Here is a 21068-nt window from a genome sequence, read left to right as displayed (position 1 = left end):
GTTTTATCAAATATCACCAAGTAGCCTAGACTAGCCTATACGTCCTTGTTTTTTAGACAACGTGAATTCCCCCACTCTTCAACGTCATGTATTATTGACGTGTAAACACGGACAGCGGAACCACTCGCGGATGAGTAAACATACGACGTCAGCAGTCTGCCAGGCCTCTGTGACTCGTGAAGAGAGGCTACTTTCAACATTTTCAAACCGAACGGTTGAAAAGGCGCTCGTCTGTTTAACTTTCGGTGGCCTTCTCTTTGCACTCAGAAACCTGGTTTGAAATGTATCAACGAGGAACCATACCGTGTTACACAAGAGGGCGAGGTGTGGGTGGGGCTGCAGGGGTCAAGAGGGCGAGGAAGCAAGCAAGGTGAGAGGAGGTCAAAGACGAGGTGAGGGAGGGATGGAGCAGGGGCGATTTTTTGGATCAAAACTTTAGGGGTGCTCAGCCCCCAATGAGAATGTGACATCAATACAGTGCCTTGCAAAAGTGTTAAACCCCCTTGCTAATAAATCCCTAATTTCACTGGATAACAATTAATACATTTATTTATTATGCGAAATATTGAATTAATGAAAAAACTAAGGATGTCCCTTCATGAACTACCAGCATCAAATGATAATAATAATAATAATACTTTTTTTTATTATTATTTTTAGGGGTGCTGAAGCAGGGTGCTCGAGCACCCTAACAATCACTTTCCCAAGTGGATCTGGTTTTTACTCAACCGCACTCTTCCTTAATACATAAAGTTAGCTGCCTCGCAGGTCACGCGGATCGTTAGTCTACGCTGCAACGTTGCTACACGTTTAGTTATCAGTCGCAAGACAAAGCAACTCAAAACATGATTAGCTGTAGAACTGAAAGAATGTGACTCAAATAATGACGAAACGTACTCTTCTCAACCAGGACGCTACATGATCTTTCCTGCAAACCAACTAATTTCTTCAAAAACGTCCATACTTAAAAAAAAAAAGTTCTGCCCTATTTTGAATACAAACCTACGCACAGAAACAATTCAAACATATATAGAATTGACGCTTGTTTTTAGGATACTTTACATAGGATGGGTATAGTGACTAGGTGGAATAATCACAATAAAGTCACATTAGAATTGTATTTTATGTACAGGGCTGTAGACCTGAAGCGATGATTACCAGTGATCACGGGACACATCTGGTTCATAAATCTGGTCAAATGCGCCCTCGTGTGGGCGCTTGTACACGCAAGACTAAAGGCGCCTACAAAATTAACCTCACAAGTTTTTGCGGCTTGTAACTGTATTATTGTGGAAATATGGTAATTGACATGTAGTTACTTTTCACTGTACCTGGTAAAAACCATACTATTCCTTAACTGACCTCAGAAATACTGTTAGAACTACGCATTTCTGATCCACTTTCTATCTGCATGATTTGTATGTCACCATGAGTCAAATAAAAATGTAAAGTTTAATGTGTAGTGTTCCTTCCTCCTCACAAAGCACATTCTTATCCCAGATCAATAAAATAAACAAAACAGAAACTAGATAACATGACGGGGGGGATATTTGATTTGATAGCCTCCTCCCTCTCTAACCCTCCACACGTCACTGATGCTTCCGTTTCCCTCCAACATCAACCAACTATCCGCCCAAAGCCTCGTAGTCATGGTTACTCTGCAGACCGTTCTGGTAACTAGTCCAACAGCAGTTTGTTTCAAAGCTCAGAAAACCGGAAGAAAAACAGACAGGGGGGGGGGAGAGAGCTTAGGGACAGGACTGACCTGACTTTCAGGATGACCAGCCAGGTTATTCTTCTCCAAGCTGTCAGAAGACACAGCTGAATGCAGTAAAACACTAAACCAGATCTAAATATAACATCAGTACAACTCATCTCTTTATTCCACACCCTCGTGAGTATTTCAGCCAATCATTTATTTTCTCTCAGTCCGAGACAGACGGCAGCAAGGCTGATTAGACTACTGAGTCTGTCTGGTGGTGTAAGAGGGATCCTGATTGGCTACTCAGTCATCATATCCGCCCCGTCTCCACCGGTGGCGTCTGATAGGCTGAGCTCTTCCAGCATCTCGGCCAATGAGATTCTCGGAGCACCCTTCGTCATCCGTGTCGCTCTCCACGGCGATCTTGGACGGGTCTACAGGAACAAGGTGTTCACAGTTAGAGACGCCTTCAACTGCAACCTCAAGAAGCTCCTGTGGTGGTCTCCCCCGGTTCCCCCTCCTGTTCCACCCCCCTGGTTCACCCCCCCCGGTTTCCCCCTGGTTCCTCCCCTGGTTCCCCTCCTGTTCCCCCCTGGTTCCACCCTGTTTTCCACCCCGTTTTCCCCCCTGGTTCCACCCGTTCCCCCCCTGGTTCCACCCACCTCTGAAGATGTTGACGTTCTTCCTGAGTGTCTCGTCATCCTCCAGGTCCTCCAGGAAGTCCTGGTACTGTCGCTCCTCGTCGCTGTCACCCGCCTCGCGGTCCCTCGCCATCTCCTGCAGCTTCCAGTTCCTGCGCCGGGCTCTCCTGCTGCGGTCGTAGCTCTTCTTAATCAGCACCTGGCAGCACACACACACACGCGTTACAGCCGTGACTGGAGCCTGATCATGACATCCAGTTTCTGATTGGGGTCAGTCTGTTCAGTATGGAACACAGCCACTAGAGGGAGCCAGAGGAACATGCCGTTTTCTGCAAGTCCGACATGGTGACGTAATCAACAAACAAAAAAATAATGTTTTATGTGACGAGTTACGGTTTGTGAAAAGCTTAGAAAGGAAATACAAATGACCACCACAATTCTAACTCTACTGATGCACAAACCAGGTGCTTAGTGACCAGCGTAGCTACACAGCTGTAGCAGCTACACAAGCCCTTTACTGGTAAAACATCCAGAATGTGTATTTAACATACATTTTACTATTTTGAACTGCGGTAAAATGCTTTAACCACTGAGCTCAAATATTCCCTGATGATGATGATGATGGAGGAGTTCAAAGAGGATGATATAGATGAAGATGATGGAGGGTCTCACCACGTCAGGTACATGGTGGGGGTTCATCTTGTTCATAAACTCATCGTTGACATTGGAGTTGGCGAAGTCAAAGCTGAAGAGGATCAATACAAAGTCACTTTTAACACTGAAGCCACAAACTCACTGTTTCTACCCTCCATCCCCCCCTACCAGCCCAGACCTTGCTGCCCCCTACCAGCCCAGACCTAGCTGCCCCCTACCAGCCCAGAGCTATGTGCCCCCTACCAGCCCAGACCTATGTGCCCCCTACCAGCCCAGACCTAGCTGCCTCTACCAGCCCAGACCTATGTGCCCCCTACCAGCCCAGACCTATGTGCCCCCTACCAGCCCAGACCTATGTGCCCCCTACCAGCCCAGACCTAGCTGCCTCTACCAGCCCAGACCTATGTGCCCCCTACCAGCCCAGACCTATGTGCCCCCTACCAGCCCAGACCTAGCTGCCTCTACCAGCCCAGACCTAGCTGCCCCCTACCAGCCCAGACCTAGCTGCCCCCTACCAGCCCAGACCTAGCTGCCCCCTACCAGCCCAGACCTAGCTGCCTCTACCAGCCCAGACCTAGCTGCCTCTACCAGCCCAGACCTAGCTGCCTCTACCAGCCCAGACCTAGCTTCCTCTACCTACCCCAGCACCAGATCTCCGATGTTCAGCAGGTGTCCCAGGAAGGTGCGACAGTGGTACTGCTGACTGGTGTTCATCTCTGAGGTCTTCTGAACCCACACCTCTGCCAGAGAGTGCTGCTCTCACCAGGGGAGAACAGGGGAGAGGAAGAACAGGGGAGAGGGAGAACAGGGGAGAGGGAGAACAGGGGAGACGGAGAGCAGGGGAGAGGGAGAACAGGGGAGACGGAGAACAGGGGAGACGGAGAACAGGGGAGAGGGATAACAGGGGAGACGGAGGACAGGGGAGAGGAAGAACAGGGGAGAGGGAGAACAGGGGAGAGGGAGAACAGGGGAGACGGAGAACAGAGAACAGGGGAGGAAGAACAGAAGAGGAAAGACAAACCAGGATTGAGACGAGGGTTTAAGATATCTACAGATACCGTGGATATCTACATATACCATAGATATCTCTATAAAGCCAGACAAGGGAACTAGATAAATGATTGGAATCTAACAGCTTTTACATTTGCAGTAATGCAGGGTAGCCTCTCCCCACACACACCTCCCCCCCCCCTCTCTCTCTCCCTGTCCTCTTCCCCTCTCTCTCTCTCAGACCTTGTCTGACCACAGTCGGGCCTCCCCCCCCCCCCCCCCCCCCCCCCGGGCCTCCCCCCCCCCCTCTCTGACCTTGTTTGACCTCAGTCCAGCCCCGGCTCCGAGCTTCTGGTTCCTGATGATGTCGATATCCATGACAATGAACTCCTCCAGTTGCCGTCGGTTACAGAGGCTGTTGAAGGGGTAGCGCCAATAGGTGCTGCCATCCACCTCAGCAACTAGAGACCACGCACACACAAACAAGCAGGACGTTAGATACGCACACACACACACACGCACACACACCCCATATCTGCATCTAGCCTCACGTCTCACATCCCATATCTGCATCTAGCCTCACCTCTCACATCCCATATCTGCATCTAGCCTCACCTCTCACATCCCATATCTGCATCTAGCCTCACCTCTCACATCCCATATTAATTAGTGCTCGCTCAACGGGCCTATGTGTATTCCTCTGTGTGTGTGTGTGTCTGCATGTGTGTGTGTGTTTGTCTGGATGTGTGTGTGTGTGTGTGTTTGTCTGCATGTGTGTGTGTGTGTAAGGGCTGGAGAGAGCATCTGCCCTCCAGACACAGTGAGCTGTTTGGGTTCAGATCGGTCCAGAAGTCTGGAACCCAGAGGAACGTTCATCACAACATTCCAGAACATTCCAGTCAAGCGTTTAATATGAAGCAGATGAAGGTGACACATCAGATGCAGCGACACACACACACACACACGCACCACACACCACACACACGCCACCACGGACACGTAGCAGCAAGACATAGTGCTCATTGTCTATAATCTCACGTCAATCATCTATTGTTTCTAAGAACTTGACTGAGGGCAGTTAATATGAAGTGTGTGTGTGTAACTTACTCTGCAGGGTGTTGGGATCGATGAGGTGGATGGAGCTCGTGACACGTACACACACACACACCTGCCCCATGTTGCCCAGACTCTGCGCCAGACGAGGAGAAAGACACACCACGTTGTCCTGGGAGACGGCACGCACACAGGGGGGGGGGGGGGAGGGGGGGGAGGAGGAGACGGCACGCACACAGGGGGGGGGGGAGGGGGGGGAGGAGGAGACGGCACGCACACAGGGGGGGGAGGAGGAGACGGCACGCACACAGGGGGGGGAGGAGAAGTGTTAGACAACCCCATCGCTGCCCCCCCTCCCTCGACCCCAGGACGACCCCAGGCTGCTGTACAGGACTGAGGCTCTGGGATACCTCACACTCCAAACATCCACGATAACATCCACCAGTAAACGGATTACTGGTTCAAACTGGCTACATCTGGGTTGCTAAGGGCACAATGGCCATTCACCAGTCAGTAGGCATTGTTTGCCACTATTAAGCAAGTATTCCATTTACCCCCTCCCCCCACCCAACCATGACTCTACAATGCTACTACTGTCCACAGTGGCGTTAGTGTAAAAACTAGCTCACTATCTCCACTGCTAACCAAACAAGGTCAAGCAGTCCTGGGCCAGAACACAGTCAGGTTAGCGTCCCAGAGTTTACATCACAGTTTAATCATTGAGCTGACATTCATACTGCACTGAACAAACAGCTCAACAGGAGATCAAGGATCAGACATGCACAGTTGGAAGTTGGGATAGATGTCGTTTTGAGATAGTGGGGATCAGTGTCTAAATAGGGACAAGCAGAAATCAGTCGGTTCGACAGTAGCAATTCACCTAAAGTAAATACCGAAATTACTACTTTTAATTTTCATTACGTTTTAATAGCGTTTCTGTGATCAGAGTCAAGGATCTGTTTCTGTACAAGACAAAAAAATCTCTATGTAGATTAGCCTCTCTCCTGGTCTGGTGCGAACCAGACTGAACTCCTCCAACCAGGAACAGGAGTCCTGTAACCCCTGTAGGTCTGAATCAACCTTCTATCTGACACACACACTCGCACACCTCCCTCACCATCTTCCAGACCCCCTAAACACACACACACCTGACCCAGATCTGTCAGTGATTTTAGTATTCATCTGACATGACTCCTGCATGGCTGGTTCATGCTGAGGTGTTGTGATAAGACAGAGATGTTGGGGGTGGGGGGGCGGTACCTTGCAGACAGGAACGATCTCCATGGAGAAGGTGCTTTTGTAGTTGTAGGTGTTGGAGTGGATGTCATGGGAGATGAGACGCTGGGAAGTTTTTGACCTTCATCATAGAGGGGGGAGGGAGAGATGGTGGGGGAGCAGAGAGAGGAGGGGAGGGAGAGATGGTGGGGGAGCAGAGAGAGGAGGGGAGGCAGAGATGGTGGGGGAGCAGAGAGAGGAGGGGAAGGAGAGATGGTGGGGGAGCAGAGAGAGGAGGGGAGGCAGAGATGGTGGGAGAGCAGAGAGAGGAGGGGAGGGAGAGATGGTGGGGGAGCAGAGATAGAGGGGGAAGGGAGATAAGAGGGGTGAGAGACAGAGACAGAGAAAGAAGGAAGGATAATGGCGTTTCAGAGGGAGAAAGAAAGAGAGAGGATTACAATGTTAGGCATCTAAAAGCTTCTAAACTGAATCTAAAGCATATGTGCTTTACTCAGCAAGGCAAGCTGCAGCCAGGCCAGCTGCAGGATCCAGAGAGAAGCAGGGCAGGTGAGCAGCACATGATCCCTGCAGCACGTGTGGCTGGCGTGATCTCGCTAGCGTGGTCTCGCTAACACGTGTTTCAGTATCATGTCAACATACATGTTGATCACAGGCTCAACACACATCAAACTAACAACTCAACTACCGTAATTTTCGGACTATAAGGCGCACCGTTATATAAGCTGCAGCAGCTAAATGCCTGTTGTTAGCTTAGCTGCTATCACAAAGAGATCAGCATAGAGATGTGGCAACGCGTGGCAATCATTTAACCACTCAACTATTTTTTTTTAAACCTTGAAAAAGTGTGCACATAGATTTTCCCATAGAATCCATAGATTAGCCACACCGTTATATAAGCCCCATGGTCGAAAAATGGGAACAAAGGCGCGGCTTATAGTCCGAAAATTACGGTAATAGTATCCCCCCCTACCCATACGTATGCTAAATGAACTCATTATTAAGTTGACAGGAAGCTGATCAAACAAATCCTGGAGGATGATGGGAAGGTGTAGAGTAGAGGATGCTGGGACACACCTGCAGGGTACTGTACACTGGAGGAAGTCCACCATCTTCTGAGCATGCTGCTTGGTGCCATAATAGAAGTCTATCCCATCTGAGAGGGGGAGGAGGGGAGAAGAAGAGAGGGAGGGTGAGGAGAGGGGAAGGAGAGAGGTAGGGGAGTGGGGTGAGAGTGGAGGGAGGAGAAGAGGGGAGGAGAGATGAGAGTAGGAACAGGAGGGAGGAAAGTAGGAAGATGAGAGGAGTGGAGAAAATCTAAATCAAACCTCTATGAATAAATCATCTGTCATTTACGTTCCCCACCCCCCAGAGGGTGCATGCGGAGGCCACATGTGGGAGCCTCCTCAAGGCTTCTAACTCAGAGCCGGAGAGATCATTTATAGCCCAGCGTCAGAAGTCAAGCTCTCAGACTAAACCCTCTCCAGTCCAGCACTCCCAACACAGTATGGGGTGGGGGAGGGAGGGAGAGTGAGACTGTGTGTGTGCATATAACAGTGTGTGTGTGTGTATGTGTGTGTGTGTGTGTGTGTGTGTGTATTTGACCTGAGTCAGGAAGTGTTGTTGTAATGCTGAACAGAACGCTGATCTCAGCATCAACTCTTTCTGTCTGCTGGGAACATCCACCCTCTCTCTCTCTCTGTCTGTGTGTGTGTCTGTGTGTGTCTGTGTCTGTGTGTGTGTCTGTGTGTGTCTCTGTGTGTGTGTGTGTCTGTGTGTGTGTGTGTGTGTGTCTGTCTGTGTGTCTGTCTGTGTGTGTGTCTGTGTGTGTGTCTGTGTGTGTGTCTGTGTGTGTGTCTGTGTGTGTGTCTGTGTGTGTGTCTGTGTGTGTGTCTGTGTGTGTGTCTGTGTGTGTGTCTGTGTGTGTGTGTCTCTGTCTGTCTCTGCTGGGAACATCAACTCCACAGACGCTCTATACGCATTATTTCTACGTCGCTTTGGATAAAAGCATTCTCTGTACGATAAGTAGGCGCAGAGGTAAGGCTTGCTACCCCCTGGAGCGTGCGAGCACCTCCACACAGCTGAGAACAGCTCGCTACCCCCTGGAGCGTGCGAGCACCTCCACACAGCTGAGTAAGGCAGCTGTGGAGGCGTCGAGGTGGAGGCATGGCGCAGGCTAACCGTGGGTCTCCTTGATGTTCAGGGCATTCTGGTGCAGCTTGTGCTTGAGGATCAGCTGCTCCAGGTAGTAAAAGGTCTTCTTGTGACTCGTCTGGGAGAAAAGACAAGCGGTACCAGTGTGATTAAACTCACTCCCTTCAGCATTAAACCACCAACATCGGAACCTGAATGTTAAAAGTATCTGGTCAAATAAATGACCAACAAAAGCCAGCTGTTAAACTCAGCCTCATCCCTCCCCTTCAGTCTTTGTGAAAAGTGCTTCGAGGTGAAAACTTTGAGAAGTACGAGGAAAAGAAGGAAGAGGAGAAGGAAAAGAAGAAGAAACAGCCCTTGTCTGAACCCTCCAGTACCTTTTGTCGGACTTGCACCACGGAATTCCAGAAGTCCTTGGCTTCTATGCGATGACAGTCGTCACACATCTGAGACTGTATGACAAACTCCACCACAAACACCTGCTGCAGGATGGCTCCGTTCATCACCTGGGGGTAGGGGTACACACCACACACCCGCTTATACCCCTGACCAGTAACTACACCTGTGTGTGTTTCGGATCTATTAACTTAACAATATGACCTAACAGGAAGTGGTCACAGGCACCGCACGAATCAGTCTTGTAGTTTCTCTCCGCTGGGGTGTGTGTGTAGCAGGCTAAATGGAATTCCCCCTGCCCCCTACACACTCACAGAGCCTGTCTGTGCCTCAGACAAAAGGCTGGGCTGTAAGAAGCTCTCTGGTTCTCAGTAAAGGTCAGTGTGCTGAGATGACAGCCATGGACACACCTTCCTCTCTCGTATTCTGATCAAAAGACTTCAACTCCTCACAACTTTAGACTCGAGTACACGGCTAGCTAGCTAGCTCCTTATAGTTTAACACCCTAGACCGAGTACACACGGTTAGTTACCTAGCAAGCTAGCTCCTCATTGTTTAAATCCCTAGACCTAGTACACACTGTTTGCTAGCTAGCTCCTCATAGCTTTAGACCTAATAAACACACTGCTAGGTCTAGTACACACTGCTAGGTCTAGTACACACACTGCTAGGTCTAGTACACACAATGCTAGGTCTAGTACACACACTGCTAGGTCTAGTACACACTGCTAGGTCTAGTACACACCTACATTTCTACAATGTTCCTTTCCCACACCCCTCAGATTTCATGCTGTCAATCGTTGCATGTTCAGGTTTTTGCTATTGTTCCTGAATCCTCACTGATTTACTAGTGAGGTATTCCTGAGAAGACTCAAACCCTTCACTTGTCATGTCTACAGGGTACAGTAGTGTTGTATTGATCCCTGGGGGGGGGGGGGGGGGGGGGGGGAAGAGAATTACACAAAGATGATCAACAAAGCCCTGCTCCAGTTTCTAATCTGAGATAATCCCTTTTGTACCACAGTGTCCCACGCGTCTCTAATCTCACCTCTTTTTGGATGGTCACCTTCAGCTTGATCCTTTTGGAGTGGGGCTCCGTCCACAGGAAGCCAGCGTCGATCAGACGCACCTGGGGTCGAGAGGTCAAACACTGGGTCAACGATTTTGGCCCTGCTCAACCTGATACTGCTATGCATGTCACGTTAGATAAGTGTCTGCTAAAATAATAAATGATAAAAATGATCTCCCTCTCCTCTCAGACAGGTGCTCTGTCATTAACTTACATTTACATTTATTCATTTAGCAGTCGCTTTTATCCAAAGCGACTTCCAAGAGAGAGCTTTACAAAAGTGCATAGGTCACTGATAATAACAACGAGATAGCCCCTAACATTGCGGGTAGCCAAAACATGAGTATATATTGTGAAAAAACAAATAAGTGCCAAAGGAAAGAACCATAAGAGCATGTAGTTAAACAAGTTACAATTAAACAACATGAACCAAGTGCAAGAGTGTACCTGTAGAAAAGCAATCAACAGTAAAATATTTCACAGCGAGTTCAAGAATTGTACTGTGATCCTGGAGGAAACTAGCATCAGGTCCAGCAAATCATTCCTAAGTACCGTTGTACTCCCGGAACAAGTGCGGTACTTAACTGTACAATCCGGTACTTAACTGTACAATGCAAAAACAACACTGGGTGGGTGGTCTTAACACAGAGAGATGTTTCTTCTGATACAGGAGAGCTTACACTGGTCACAGAAGACATGAGAAAGGATGGAGAGATGGACACACACAGACATACTTTGGTCATGGAGCCCTTGAGCTTCTTCAGACAGAGGCTCAACAGTTCCCTGGACTCCAGAGCGCAGGATATCCAGGAGGCTGGTGGCTGCAGGTACCTAGAGAACAGAGACACGTTACATGTTTATCCATTCAGCAAAAATCAGACAGTTAATTCTAAAGAAAGATCAAGGATCAAAAGTGCAGAGTTCTAACAGTATGTTGATAGTCAGAGTCAAGGAACAGTCTGTATTTACCAGACACAGTGTAAAGTAACATCTCAGCTACCAGACACAGTGTAAAGTAACATCTCAGCTACCAGACACAGTGTAAAGTAATATCTCAGCTACCAGACACATTGTAAAGTAACATCTCAGCTACCAGACACATTTTAAAGTAACGTCTCAGCTACCAGACACAGTGTAAAGTAACATATCAGCTACCAGACACATTGTAAAGTAACATCTCAGCTACCAGACACGATGCAACAATATACTATGACGCATCAATGACATTGCAATTACACAATTACATAGTACAGTGCAACAATAACAGCATTGCATGTCTGCTAAATGAATTAAATGTACCGGGGGTGTTTATTTAAAGATTAAGGCTCGCTGCTCACCTCTCACACTGCTTGCAGAAGTGAACAGAGACTTGTTTGGGGATGCCCTCTGAGATATCCACCTGGGTCCTGAGGCAGGACACGCACATGTTGGCGGGGTTGGGGGGGATGGGGACACCACAGGTACAGCACAGGCTGGCACCGTGGGAGAGCAGAGGGCAAAACGATTAATACTGGCTTTTAAACACCTGGAAACGGGCGTGTTGGAGTGTTTAAATCATGTTTACAGAAGCCGTACATCAATAGGTGTGTTCGACTTCATGAAGCGGCGACAGACGGCTGCAGCTGGCTGACTTGAAGCAGTGTGTAACAGACGTGGTCTTGCAAGCTCCGTCAGAGGCATATGGGCAACTGTCCACTCAGACCACGAGTCGAACCTACCTACCACCTCTGACTTCCCAAGCGCCACCACTTCCAACTAAGCCAACGAAAAGCTAGCAATTCGTTGACGCGGGTGGCCTGTTACATACTTGAGGAGTGAGTTTCACCCCACACCGGCTACAAGTGCATAAAGTCTAACACACCTAATGAAAGTAACATGTCCTGCTTCAAAATGACACGGGACTTCAAAATCGTGCGCGTTCACGCACATACTCACATGTTTCCCTGGCTGCTCGTGGTTGGAGCTTGAATGTACTCCATCCTGGATGGACGAAAGGACTGTTCTAATCTATACAAAAAAAAGTCCGGACAAGTGCGACAACAGTCACAACAACAATTGGCCTGTAACTACTGCTAATAACGTAGGAAAGGCAGGTTATCGTCATGCTGTAGCTACACATCGGCAACTTTTGTTTGCTACTGACTAGTTGCTAACGGTACAACAATAACCTAGATCACTATACCAATATAATGTAGATGTCCGTAAAAAAAAGCTAAGTCATTCAAGTAAATCTGACGATGGATCAAGCTAACACTAGCTACTTCAAACGCAGAAAAAGTAAAGTAACAAGATAACGACGTTAGCTAGCATGCTAACGACTAACGCTAGCTAACGCTACATTCGGTTGCATTTCTTTTTACATGTGATACATATAATGTCATGCAGTCACAGAGCTAACAACGCTTTCTGTATCGTTTTATAACTCATAGGATGAATGTCAAACAATACTTACTGTACGTAACAAAAATAATTCAGTCGATCCGCACGTTGTGCGACTCCACGTTTCTGTACCAGGGAGCAGAAGAAGGAGCAGCTTGATGACGTCAGGCAAGGATCTGTCACAAGGACAGAGCATCCAGACCATAGACATATATGTCTATGATCCAGACTTCCAACCAAACCCAACAAACTTTGTCCCTCAAAAAAACAAATGAATGCCGTAAAAAGTAAAATATTGAAAAATATTTTTTGCTATCTAGATAAGGCATATTTTAAATTGATAAATTATGCCAAAAATATATAATTTAGCTTTACATCACCAAATGTTCTTATAACGTCGGCAAAATTAGGCCTACCATGAAATAGAGTAAGTGTAACTTTCTTTGACTCGTGATTTATTTGTAACTTCTAATTCATCACCTGATTGAGACTTTTTGGAGTTCCGCCATCTCCGCTTTACCAATGTGTTTATTCGTTTGACCCTCTGGTCTTTCCGTTAATCAAGTGGGTTTGATCAGACATTACGCCCTAGGGGGTTCCCATGAATAGCCGATAAATTACACACTTTTCAAAGAAGCGTCGCTGCATTCTCTTGCAAAACGTGATAATAAATCGTAGTATTTACAGATTAAATAGACGTGTTTATTAAATCTGAGAGTGACGCACGTCATATTTGTAATGATCGCCTGCGACTGTGCAGGGCGCTCCCCTCCTGAGGACAGAGTGGGGCGTTCCTTCCCCACGCTACAGACGCTGCTTCAGGTTTGACACAGCCGCTATTTACAGCTTGGAATGCGGGAGAAGAGAGGGACCTGGTGCGCGCTCTACTACCGCGGTTTCCACTTCTCTTTTTAGACAAGACAAAAGACACATAGAGGCTTCAGCCTACGGCATCGGCTTTTTTAAATCGTCAAGGTGATAGTTATTTAATGTCCACGCGCGGACAGCGCTTTGCCTACCGGTGGCGGAGCGCATTCTGCCTTCTGTACGGTTGGTAGCCGACACACCGCATCACAGACGAGGAACAGCCGCTGATTCATTGCAGAGCTTAATGTGAGTGAACCAGATACGGCAAGTGACTTCGCAACTAACTCAGACATTTTCCAAGACAGACATCCACCTATCTGTCCTGCCGCTAGCGGTTGTAGGTTGATCCGGCACTTTACTACTTTACATAGGCTGTTGTTATTAATTTGATTTTTCCTGGTTATTTCTTCTCACCAACAATGGACTAAGATTTACGAGGAAACGACAACAACCTTTCAGTAGTTTCTTTCTTGTCTAAATGATACAGGATACCATGACCCTTCTGTCTCTCCTGGGCCGGATTATGAGATACTTTCTGCTTAGACCAGAAACCCTGTTCCTGCTCTGCATCAGCCTGGCTCTGTGGAGCTACTTTTTCCACACGGATGAAGTCAAAACCATAGTCAAGTCGAGCAGGGATGCTGTCAAAATGGTCAAGGGTAAAGTGGCGGAGATCATGCAGAACGACAAATTCGTGGGACTCGATGTGCTGGACGCAGAGTTCTCCAAAACCTGGGAGCTGAAGAGCCAGAACGTGGCGGTGTACTCCATCCAGGGCCGCAGGGAACACATGGAGGACCGCTTCGAGGTTCTGACCGACATGGTGAACAAGAGCCACCCGTCCATATTTGGGATTTTCGACGGACATGGAGGAGAGGTAAGATATGTGGTTACACCATGGATGAGTTGTGTCGCCTCATGTTGATGTGTTTTTGGAACAGCATTTGACTGTGGATCAAGATGTCCCTGGTTCAAATCCTCCATGTAGCCTACATCGTTTGTATAAAAGCGTCTGCTAAATGTAGACATGATGATTATTATTATTAGGCTACATTCAGCACATTCTTTGTGCTTCTCTGTTTGATATAAACATGGGGTTTCACCTGCTCATGGTAGAAGTTAGTGCTCAGAATCTCCAAGCTGTGCCAAGTAACCCTATAATTCGTGTTCTTAAATGCTTCCAGACATACATACTTAACAGGATATATGCTGCTGATCAAGTCTTTAAACCGATTACAGAGGACGAGGTAAACTCGAGGGTAAACAGGATTAAGATCGTTGAAACGTGCGGGTGGACTGGAGGAGAGCAGAACATCAAACGGCTACGAGCCTGTGTCCGCGAGCCTGTGTCCTCGAGCCTGTGTCCTCGAGCCTGTGTCCTCGAGCCTGTGTCCGCGAGCCTGTGTCCTCGAGCCTGTGTCCTCGAGCCTGTGTCCGCGAGCCTGTGTCCTCGAGCCTGTGTCCGCGAGCCTGTGTCCTCGAGCCTGTGTCCTCGAGCCTGTGTCCGCGAGCCTGTGTCCTCGAGCCTGTGTCCGCGAGCCTGTGTCCGCGAGCCTGTGTCCTCGAGCCTGTGTCCGCGAGCCTGTGTCCGCGAGCCTGTGTCCTCGAGCCTGTGTCCTCGAGCCTGTGTCCGCGAGCCTGTGTCCTTGAGCCTGTGTCCGCGAGCCTGTGTCCTCGAGCCTGTGTCCGCGAGCCTGTGTCCGCGAGCCTGTGTCCTCGATCCTGTGTCCTCGAGCCTGTGTCCTCGAGCCTGTGTCCTCGAGCCTGTGTCCGCGGAGACAGGCTCACTAAATGGTCACTATTTGTATGTCTGCTGAATGAAGAACCTACATGTTGAGCCACACAAGCACCTGTGCTGTGCCTACTGATCCATAGAGCTGTGTGTGTGTGTGTGTGTGTGTGTGTGTGTGTGTGTGTGTATGTGTGTGTGTGTGTGTGTGTGTAGGTCTGTAGTATGTCCAGATCAGGAGGTTTGAGTGATCAGGTGATCACACAACAGGAGGGGCAGGGCTGACTGCTGCTTATAGAAGGAGGATTGTAAACTTTGAGGAGACAGATGTCTTTAGAAGTATGTGTGTGTGGCTCCTAGAGGTTTGTGTGTGGGGGGAGAGTGAAAGAGGTGAATTGTGTGTTTTTGTGTCTTTCAGAAAGAGGTGTCTGTGTGTGGGAGGCAGGGAGAGTGAAAGAGCTGAATTGTGTGTGTTTCTGTGTTGTGTGTGTTTGTGTGTGTGCCTCCTCACTCACTCACTCCTCTCCTCACCTCTCCGTCCTTCCTCTCCTCTCCCTCCTCCTCTCCTCTCTTCTCCTCCCCTCTCCTTTTTCTTCTCCAGCTCATCTTACTTTTCCAATCCTTCCTCCCCATCCCTCTTTCTCCCTCCCCTTTACTTCTCTCTTTATATGAGGTCTTGCATACAATCTTTAATGTCCCTGAACCCCCCTTCTCCCCAGTTCCTACCTTATCAAACCCCGTCCCTAGATTTTCAAGCCCCATCCCTTCCTGTTCTTGCACAACCAAGCCCCGCCCCTTCCTGTTCCTGCTGCTATCTGGACTGCAGGTGTGTTTTCATTATCAGTTATGATAACATGCAACATACAGTCTATGATAACAAGAATAGACACATTTCATCCTAAGAGATATACAATGGGGGAATTCAAACTTGATGTTGAACAGATGCTCTAACCACTGAGCTATATCCATCCCCAGTCCTCCCCTCAGTCCTCCAGAGACCAGCCTGCTCCCACCAAGACTGAAAGAAAACATTCTAAAAATAGGTTTCTATAGAGATGAGGGATAACTGTTCTGCTGGTCAAACTGTGGGCCCAGCAGAAACTCGATCTCCGCTACCAAAACTGGTCATTCAACTGCTCTCCCCTGCGGGCCGTGTGTGTTCCTGGGAGGGGGCTGGTCGTGGGAGGAAGGGTGGAGGAGAGAGATATGTGTGTTCCTGGGAGGGGAGCGTGGAAGAGAGAGAGAGGGGGGAGATATGTGTGTTCCTGGGAGGGGAGCGTGGAAGAGAGAGAGGGGGGAGATATGTGAAGAGAGCACAGGAGTCAAACAGAGAGAGTGAAAGAGATGGAAGAGTGGACGAGTGTTTATAAAGAGAGAGGGAGGGAAGAGAGGGAGACAAAAAAGGTTTTGATTGACTTATGTAGACCCCTCCCCCTCCCAGTAGGACCTCAGGCTGCAGTGATGGTTCCTGTATTCCTCTTCTGTAGTGTCGCTCTGGAACCAGACACTAGTGTCACCTGCACAGTTTACAGACCTGATGAGAGAGAGAGCTGACCTGACCTCTGACCTCACCAGACACCCACTGACCTGACCTCTGACCTCACCAGACACCCACTGACCTGACCTCTGACCTCACCAGACACCCACTGACCTGACCTCTGACCTCACCAGACACCCACTGACCTGATCTCCTGACCTCACCAGATATTTTGTCAGTACCAGAATGGCCTTCATCTCTAGGAAGCACCCATGTTGGCACACTTACACACCTACTAGGGAGTCAGGTGGCTGAGCGGTGAGGGAATCGGGCTAGTAATCCGAAGGTTGCCAGTTCGATTCCCGGTCATGCCAACTGACGTTGTGTCCTTGGGCAAGGCACTTCACCCTACTTGCCTCGGGGGAATGTCCCTGTACTTACTGTAAGTCGCTCTGGATAAGAGCGTCTGCTAAATGACTAAATGTAAATGTACTACCTAAATAAAACACACTCACAAGAACATACACACGTACAAACACACATGAACACACACACCACAAAAACAAAAACATACCCTTAAAAACACACATGCATGCATTCAGCACATGTTGAAATAGTATTACACCCACACACACAAAAGCCCCCCCCCCCTTGGGTGTCTGGAGGGGGCCTCCCAGTCACCAGGGAGATCCTCCTTAGAGACAGGTTTCCTTAGAGACGGCTGTTTAGACCTGCTCATTCACATCTCCATTCAGACAGCAGAGGGGAGGGAGAGAGAGAGAAAAGAGCAAACAGAGGTGTTCCAGCACGCCCCTCCCCCTGATTGACCCCTCCCCCCTAACTTCCCTCTCTCCCTACTCTCCTCTTCCCCTCCCCCTACTCCCCCTTTCCCAGAATGAAGGACTGAGATGGACGAAGAGAAGCAGTCTCAATGGCTGAACTCTGAACTACCCAGAGGAACCTCACTTCCTCCTCCCTTCACCCAGCCCCCTCTTGCCCTCACCCACCCCTCTCTTGCCCTCACCTCCTCCTCTCCTCCCCTCACCCACCCCCCTCCTCCCCTCACCCACCCCTCTCTTGCCCTCACCTCCTCCTCTCCTCTCCTCCCCTCACCCACCCCCCTCCTCCCCTCACCTCCTCCTCTCCTCCCCTTACCCACCACCCCCTCCCCTCACCCACCCCCCTCCTCCCCTCACCTCCTCCTCTCCTCCCCTCCCCTCACCTCCTCCTCTCACCTCCTCCTCTCACCTCCCTTTCTCACCTCCCCTCCTGTCCTCACCTCCTCCTCTCACCTCTTCCCCTCACCACCTCCCCTCACCTCCTCACCTCCTCTCCCCTCACATCTGACGTGTGTGTGTGTGTGAGTGAGAGAGAGTGAGTAGTGGCTGTTTTTCTCTATTCTCTCTGATCATGAGTCATGAGGACTCCAAAGCCCCTCTTCTGTCATGGTAGACTCCTTCTCTCTCTCTTCCTCCCCCCCTCTCTCCTCTCTTCTCCCCTCTACTTTATTCCCACTCTCTTCTCTTCCTCTCTTCTATCCTTCCTATCATTTCTCCCTCGTTCTCTCTCTCTCTCTCTCTCTCTCTCTCTCTCTCTCTCTCTCTCTCTCTCTCTCCTCGTCCTCTTTCATTCACATTGTGTCCCTCGGAGACTAGCAGAGCTGTGCATGTGTTTGAGTATGAGTGTGTACATGTCTGTGTGTGTGTGTGTGCACCACAGTAAATAATCACCATGTAGGACACTAGGACTACTGCTGTACTCTTCTCCTATTGGTCCCCTTTGAGGCCAATCAGGGATGAGTACAGCTCAACAGAGTATTTGACTGCAGATCTAGAGGTCCCAGGTTCAAATCCTCTCTGTCACTTTGGATAAAAGTTTCTGCTAAATGAACCCATTCTCATGATCCCTATCTACCTAGCTGTGTGTGTGACTGATAAACACAGAGCTGCTAACATTCTGCTCTGATATGAGCAGGGCGAGCATGATGCTGCTAATTGGATTTAAAATGCAGTAAATATATAATATATTCATATCTCCTCCTCTCACAAGCACCTGCAGTTTGGAATACTCATGTGACTTTCTCTCTACCACTCTCTCTTTCTCATTGCGCATTGTGTTGCCTTCTGGTATGAAATGCGCTATATTAATAAAGTTTGATTTGATTCACTCTCTCTGTCTCTCACCCTCTCTCGCCCTCTTTCTTTTTCTCTCTCTCTCTCTCTCTCTCTCTCTCTCTCTCTCTCTCTCTCTCTCTCTCTCTCTCTCTCTCTCTCTCTCTCTTGACCTCCCTCATTCTCATATTTCTACCTCTTATTTTCTCTATCTGTCTCAGGTTCCTGTACACACACACACACCCTCACACACACACCCTCACACATAAACACCCTCACACACACACTCCCTGCAGTCACCTTATCTCTCTACAGTCTGGTTTATTTATCACTCCTCTGAAATATTAAACAGTCTAGAACCTTCAGCCTGAGGGGAGTCCACATCTATATACACACACACACACGTCCTCACACACACATACTCACACACCTTACTCTGTAAAGTGTTCTTATCAGAATCTGTTTCTCTTACTCTCTAGACGCTTGTAGCTTTGTGCAGCTGTGGAGGAAGTATCTACTTAGATACCTCATCGTACTGTGTGTGTGTGTACTTGTATGGGTGTGTGTGTGTGTGTATGTGACACTGATAGCGTTTGTAGCGCTGTCACAGGAGTGACACAGGAAACAGTCTTGGCTCCTTCCTGTTCACCCTGTACACTGCAGACTTCCTGTTCACCCTGTACACTGCAGACTTCCTGTACACTGCAGACTTCCTGTTCGCCCTGTACACTGCAGACTTCCTGTTCGCCCTGTACACTGCAGACTTCCTGTTCGCCCTGTACACTGCAGACTTCCTGTACACTGCAGACTTCCTGTTCACCCTGTACACTGCAGACTTCCTGTACACTGCAGACTTCCTGTTCGCCCTGTACACTGCAGACTTCCTGTTCGCCCTGTACACTGCAGACTTCCTGTTCGCCCTGTACACTGCAGACTTCCTGTTCGCCCTGTACACTGCAGACTTCCTGTACACTGCAGACTTCCTGTTCACCCTGTACACTGCAGACTTCCTGTTCGCCCTGTACACTGCAGACTTCCTGTTCGCCCTGTACACTGCAGACTTCCTGTTCGCCCTGTACACTGCAGACTTCCTGTTCGCCCTGTACACTGCAGACTTCCTGTTCACCCTGTACACTGCAGACTTCCTGTTCGCCCTGTACACTGCAGACTTCCTGTTCGCCCTGTACACTGCAGACTTCCTGTACACTGCAGACTTCCTGTACACTGCAGACTTCCTGTACACTGCAGACTTCCTGTACACTGCAGACTTCCTGTTTGCCCTGTACACTGCAGACTTCATGTACAGCGCAGCCACCTGCCATCTGCAGAAGTTCTCGGACGCCATCGTAGGCCTCATCACAGATGACGATGACAGGGAGTTCAGAGAACTGACAGGACTTTGTGGACTGGTGCCAGTGGAACTGCCTCCAGATCAACGCGGGGGAAACCAAGGAGCTGGTGGTGGACTTCCGCAGGCACAGTCACCCCCCCACAACACCGGTGAAGCAGGGAAAGGACTTTGGAATAGTGGACTCTAAGTACCTGGGTGTTCACCTGAACAATAAACTGGACTGTACTGACAACGTCATGTACGACACTAACACTGCAAGGGCAGTCCTGACTCATCTATGACACTAACTCAGCAAGGGCAGTCCTGACTCATCTATGACACTAACTCAGCAAGGGCAGTCCTGACTCATCTATGACACTAACACTGCAAGGGCAGTCCTGACTCATCTATGACACTAACTCAGCAAGGGCAGTCCTGACTCATCTATGACACTAACACTGCAAGGGCAGTCCTGACTCATCTATGACACTAACACTGCAAGGGCAGTCACACACACATTCACACTCAAAGTTGCACCTGCCTCACTTTGGAATCTGGGCTGCAGGAGGAGCTGGATCTGATCTGACTCTGGTTATAAATCTGGATCTGACTCTGGATCTGACTGTGCTTATAACTCTGGATCTGACTCTGGTTATAACTCTGGATCTGACTCTGGTTATGACTCTGGATCTGACTCTGGTTATGACTCTGGTTATGACTGAAATGGCTTTGATTCTGAATCTGAAACTGGCACACACCAACGCATGTATGTTTGCATCAGCCCTCCGAGCAGAGGAGGGTAATACAGATGAATATTGATTTTCTTGAGGCACAAAGTCAGATGTTTGTCCGCTGACAGTTGACCCTAGCGTGATGCAGGTGTTTCAGGCATCCGGCGATCAATGCTGCATGGTGGGGGTGGAGTGCAGGATGTGGTGTGTGTGTGTGTGTGGTGGGGGGCAGAGTGTGTGTGTGTGTGGTGGGGGGCAGAGTGTGTGTGTGTGTGTGGTGGGGGGCAGAGTGTGTGTGTGTGTGTGGTGGGGGGCAGAGTGTGTGTGTGTGTGTGGTGGGGGCCAGAGTGTGTGTGTGTGTGGTGGGGGGCAGAGTGTGTGTGTGTGGTGGGGGGCAGAGTGTGTGTGTGTGTGGTGGGGGGCAGAGTGTGTGTGGTGGAACACTGGAGGGAGTGTCTATTGGAAAAGGCTTGATGTGTGTGTGTTTGTGTGTACGCATGCGCACATGTCTTGATTAAGCGTTTGTTGTGTTTTTGTATGCTGATGCTGTGT

The 21068-nt window shown here is 49.1% G+C and overlaps 1 protein-coding gene and 1 pseudogene across 1 annotated transcript; one reads left to right on the top strand and one right to left on the bottom strand.

The window, feature by feature from the left end:
• Positions 1-1850: 1850 nt before the first annotated feature.
• nmd3 (NMD3 ribosome export adaptor) lies at positions 1851-12391 on the bottom strand. Its single transcript, XM_067246797.1, is given in 16 exon segments — positions 1851-2094; positions 2096-2136; positions 2365-2542; positions 3016-3088; positions 3638-3750; positions 4303-4448; positions 5095-5212; positions 6301-6397; positions 7351-7429; positions 8455-8545; positions 8805-8933; positions 9872-9952; positions 10627-10723; positions 11230-11364; positions 11828-11872; positions 12345-12391. Coding segments are annotated over 15 exon segments (1515 nt in total). The 5' UTR covers position 11872; positions 12345-12391; the 3' UTR covers positions 1851-2001.
• A 737-nt stretch (positions 12392-13128) lies between these two features.
• LOC136951363 (protein phosphatase 1L-like) overlaps positions 13129-21068 on the top strand; it is a 20205-nt pseudogene continuing 12265 nt past the window's right edge.

Source organism: Osmerus mordax, chromosome 11 (genome assembly GCF_038355195.1).
Source record: "Osmerus mordax isolate fOsmMor3 chromosome 11, fOsmMor3.pri, whole genome shotgun sequence".
Classification (NCBI taxonomy): Eukaryota; Metazoa; Chordata; class Actinopteri; order Osmeriformes; family Osmeridae; genus Osmerus; species Osmerus mordax.
Note: the sequence above shows the minus strand (reverse complement) of the source record. Positions and strands in the feature narration are given on the sequence as shown.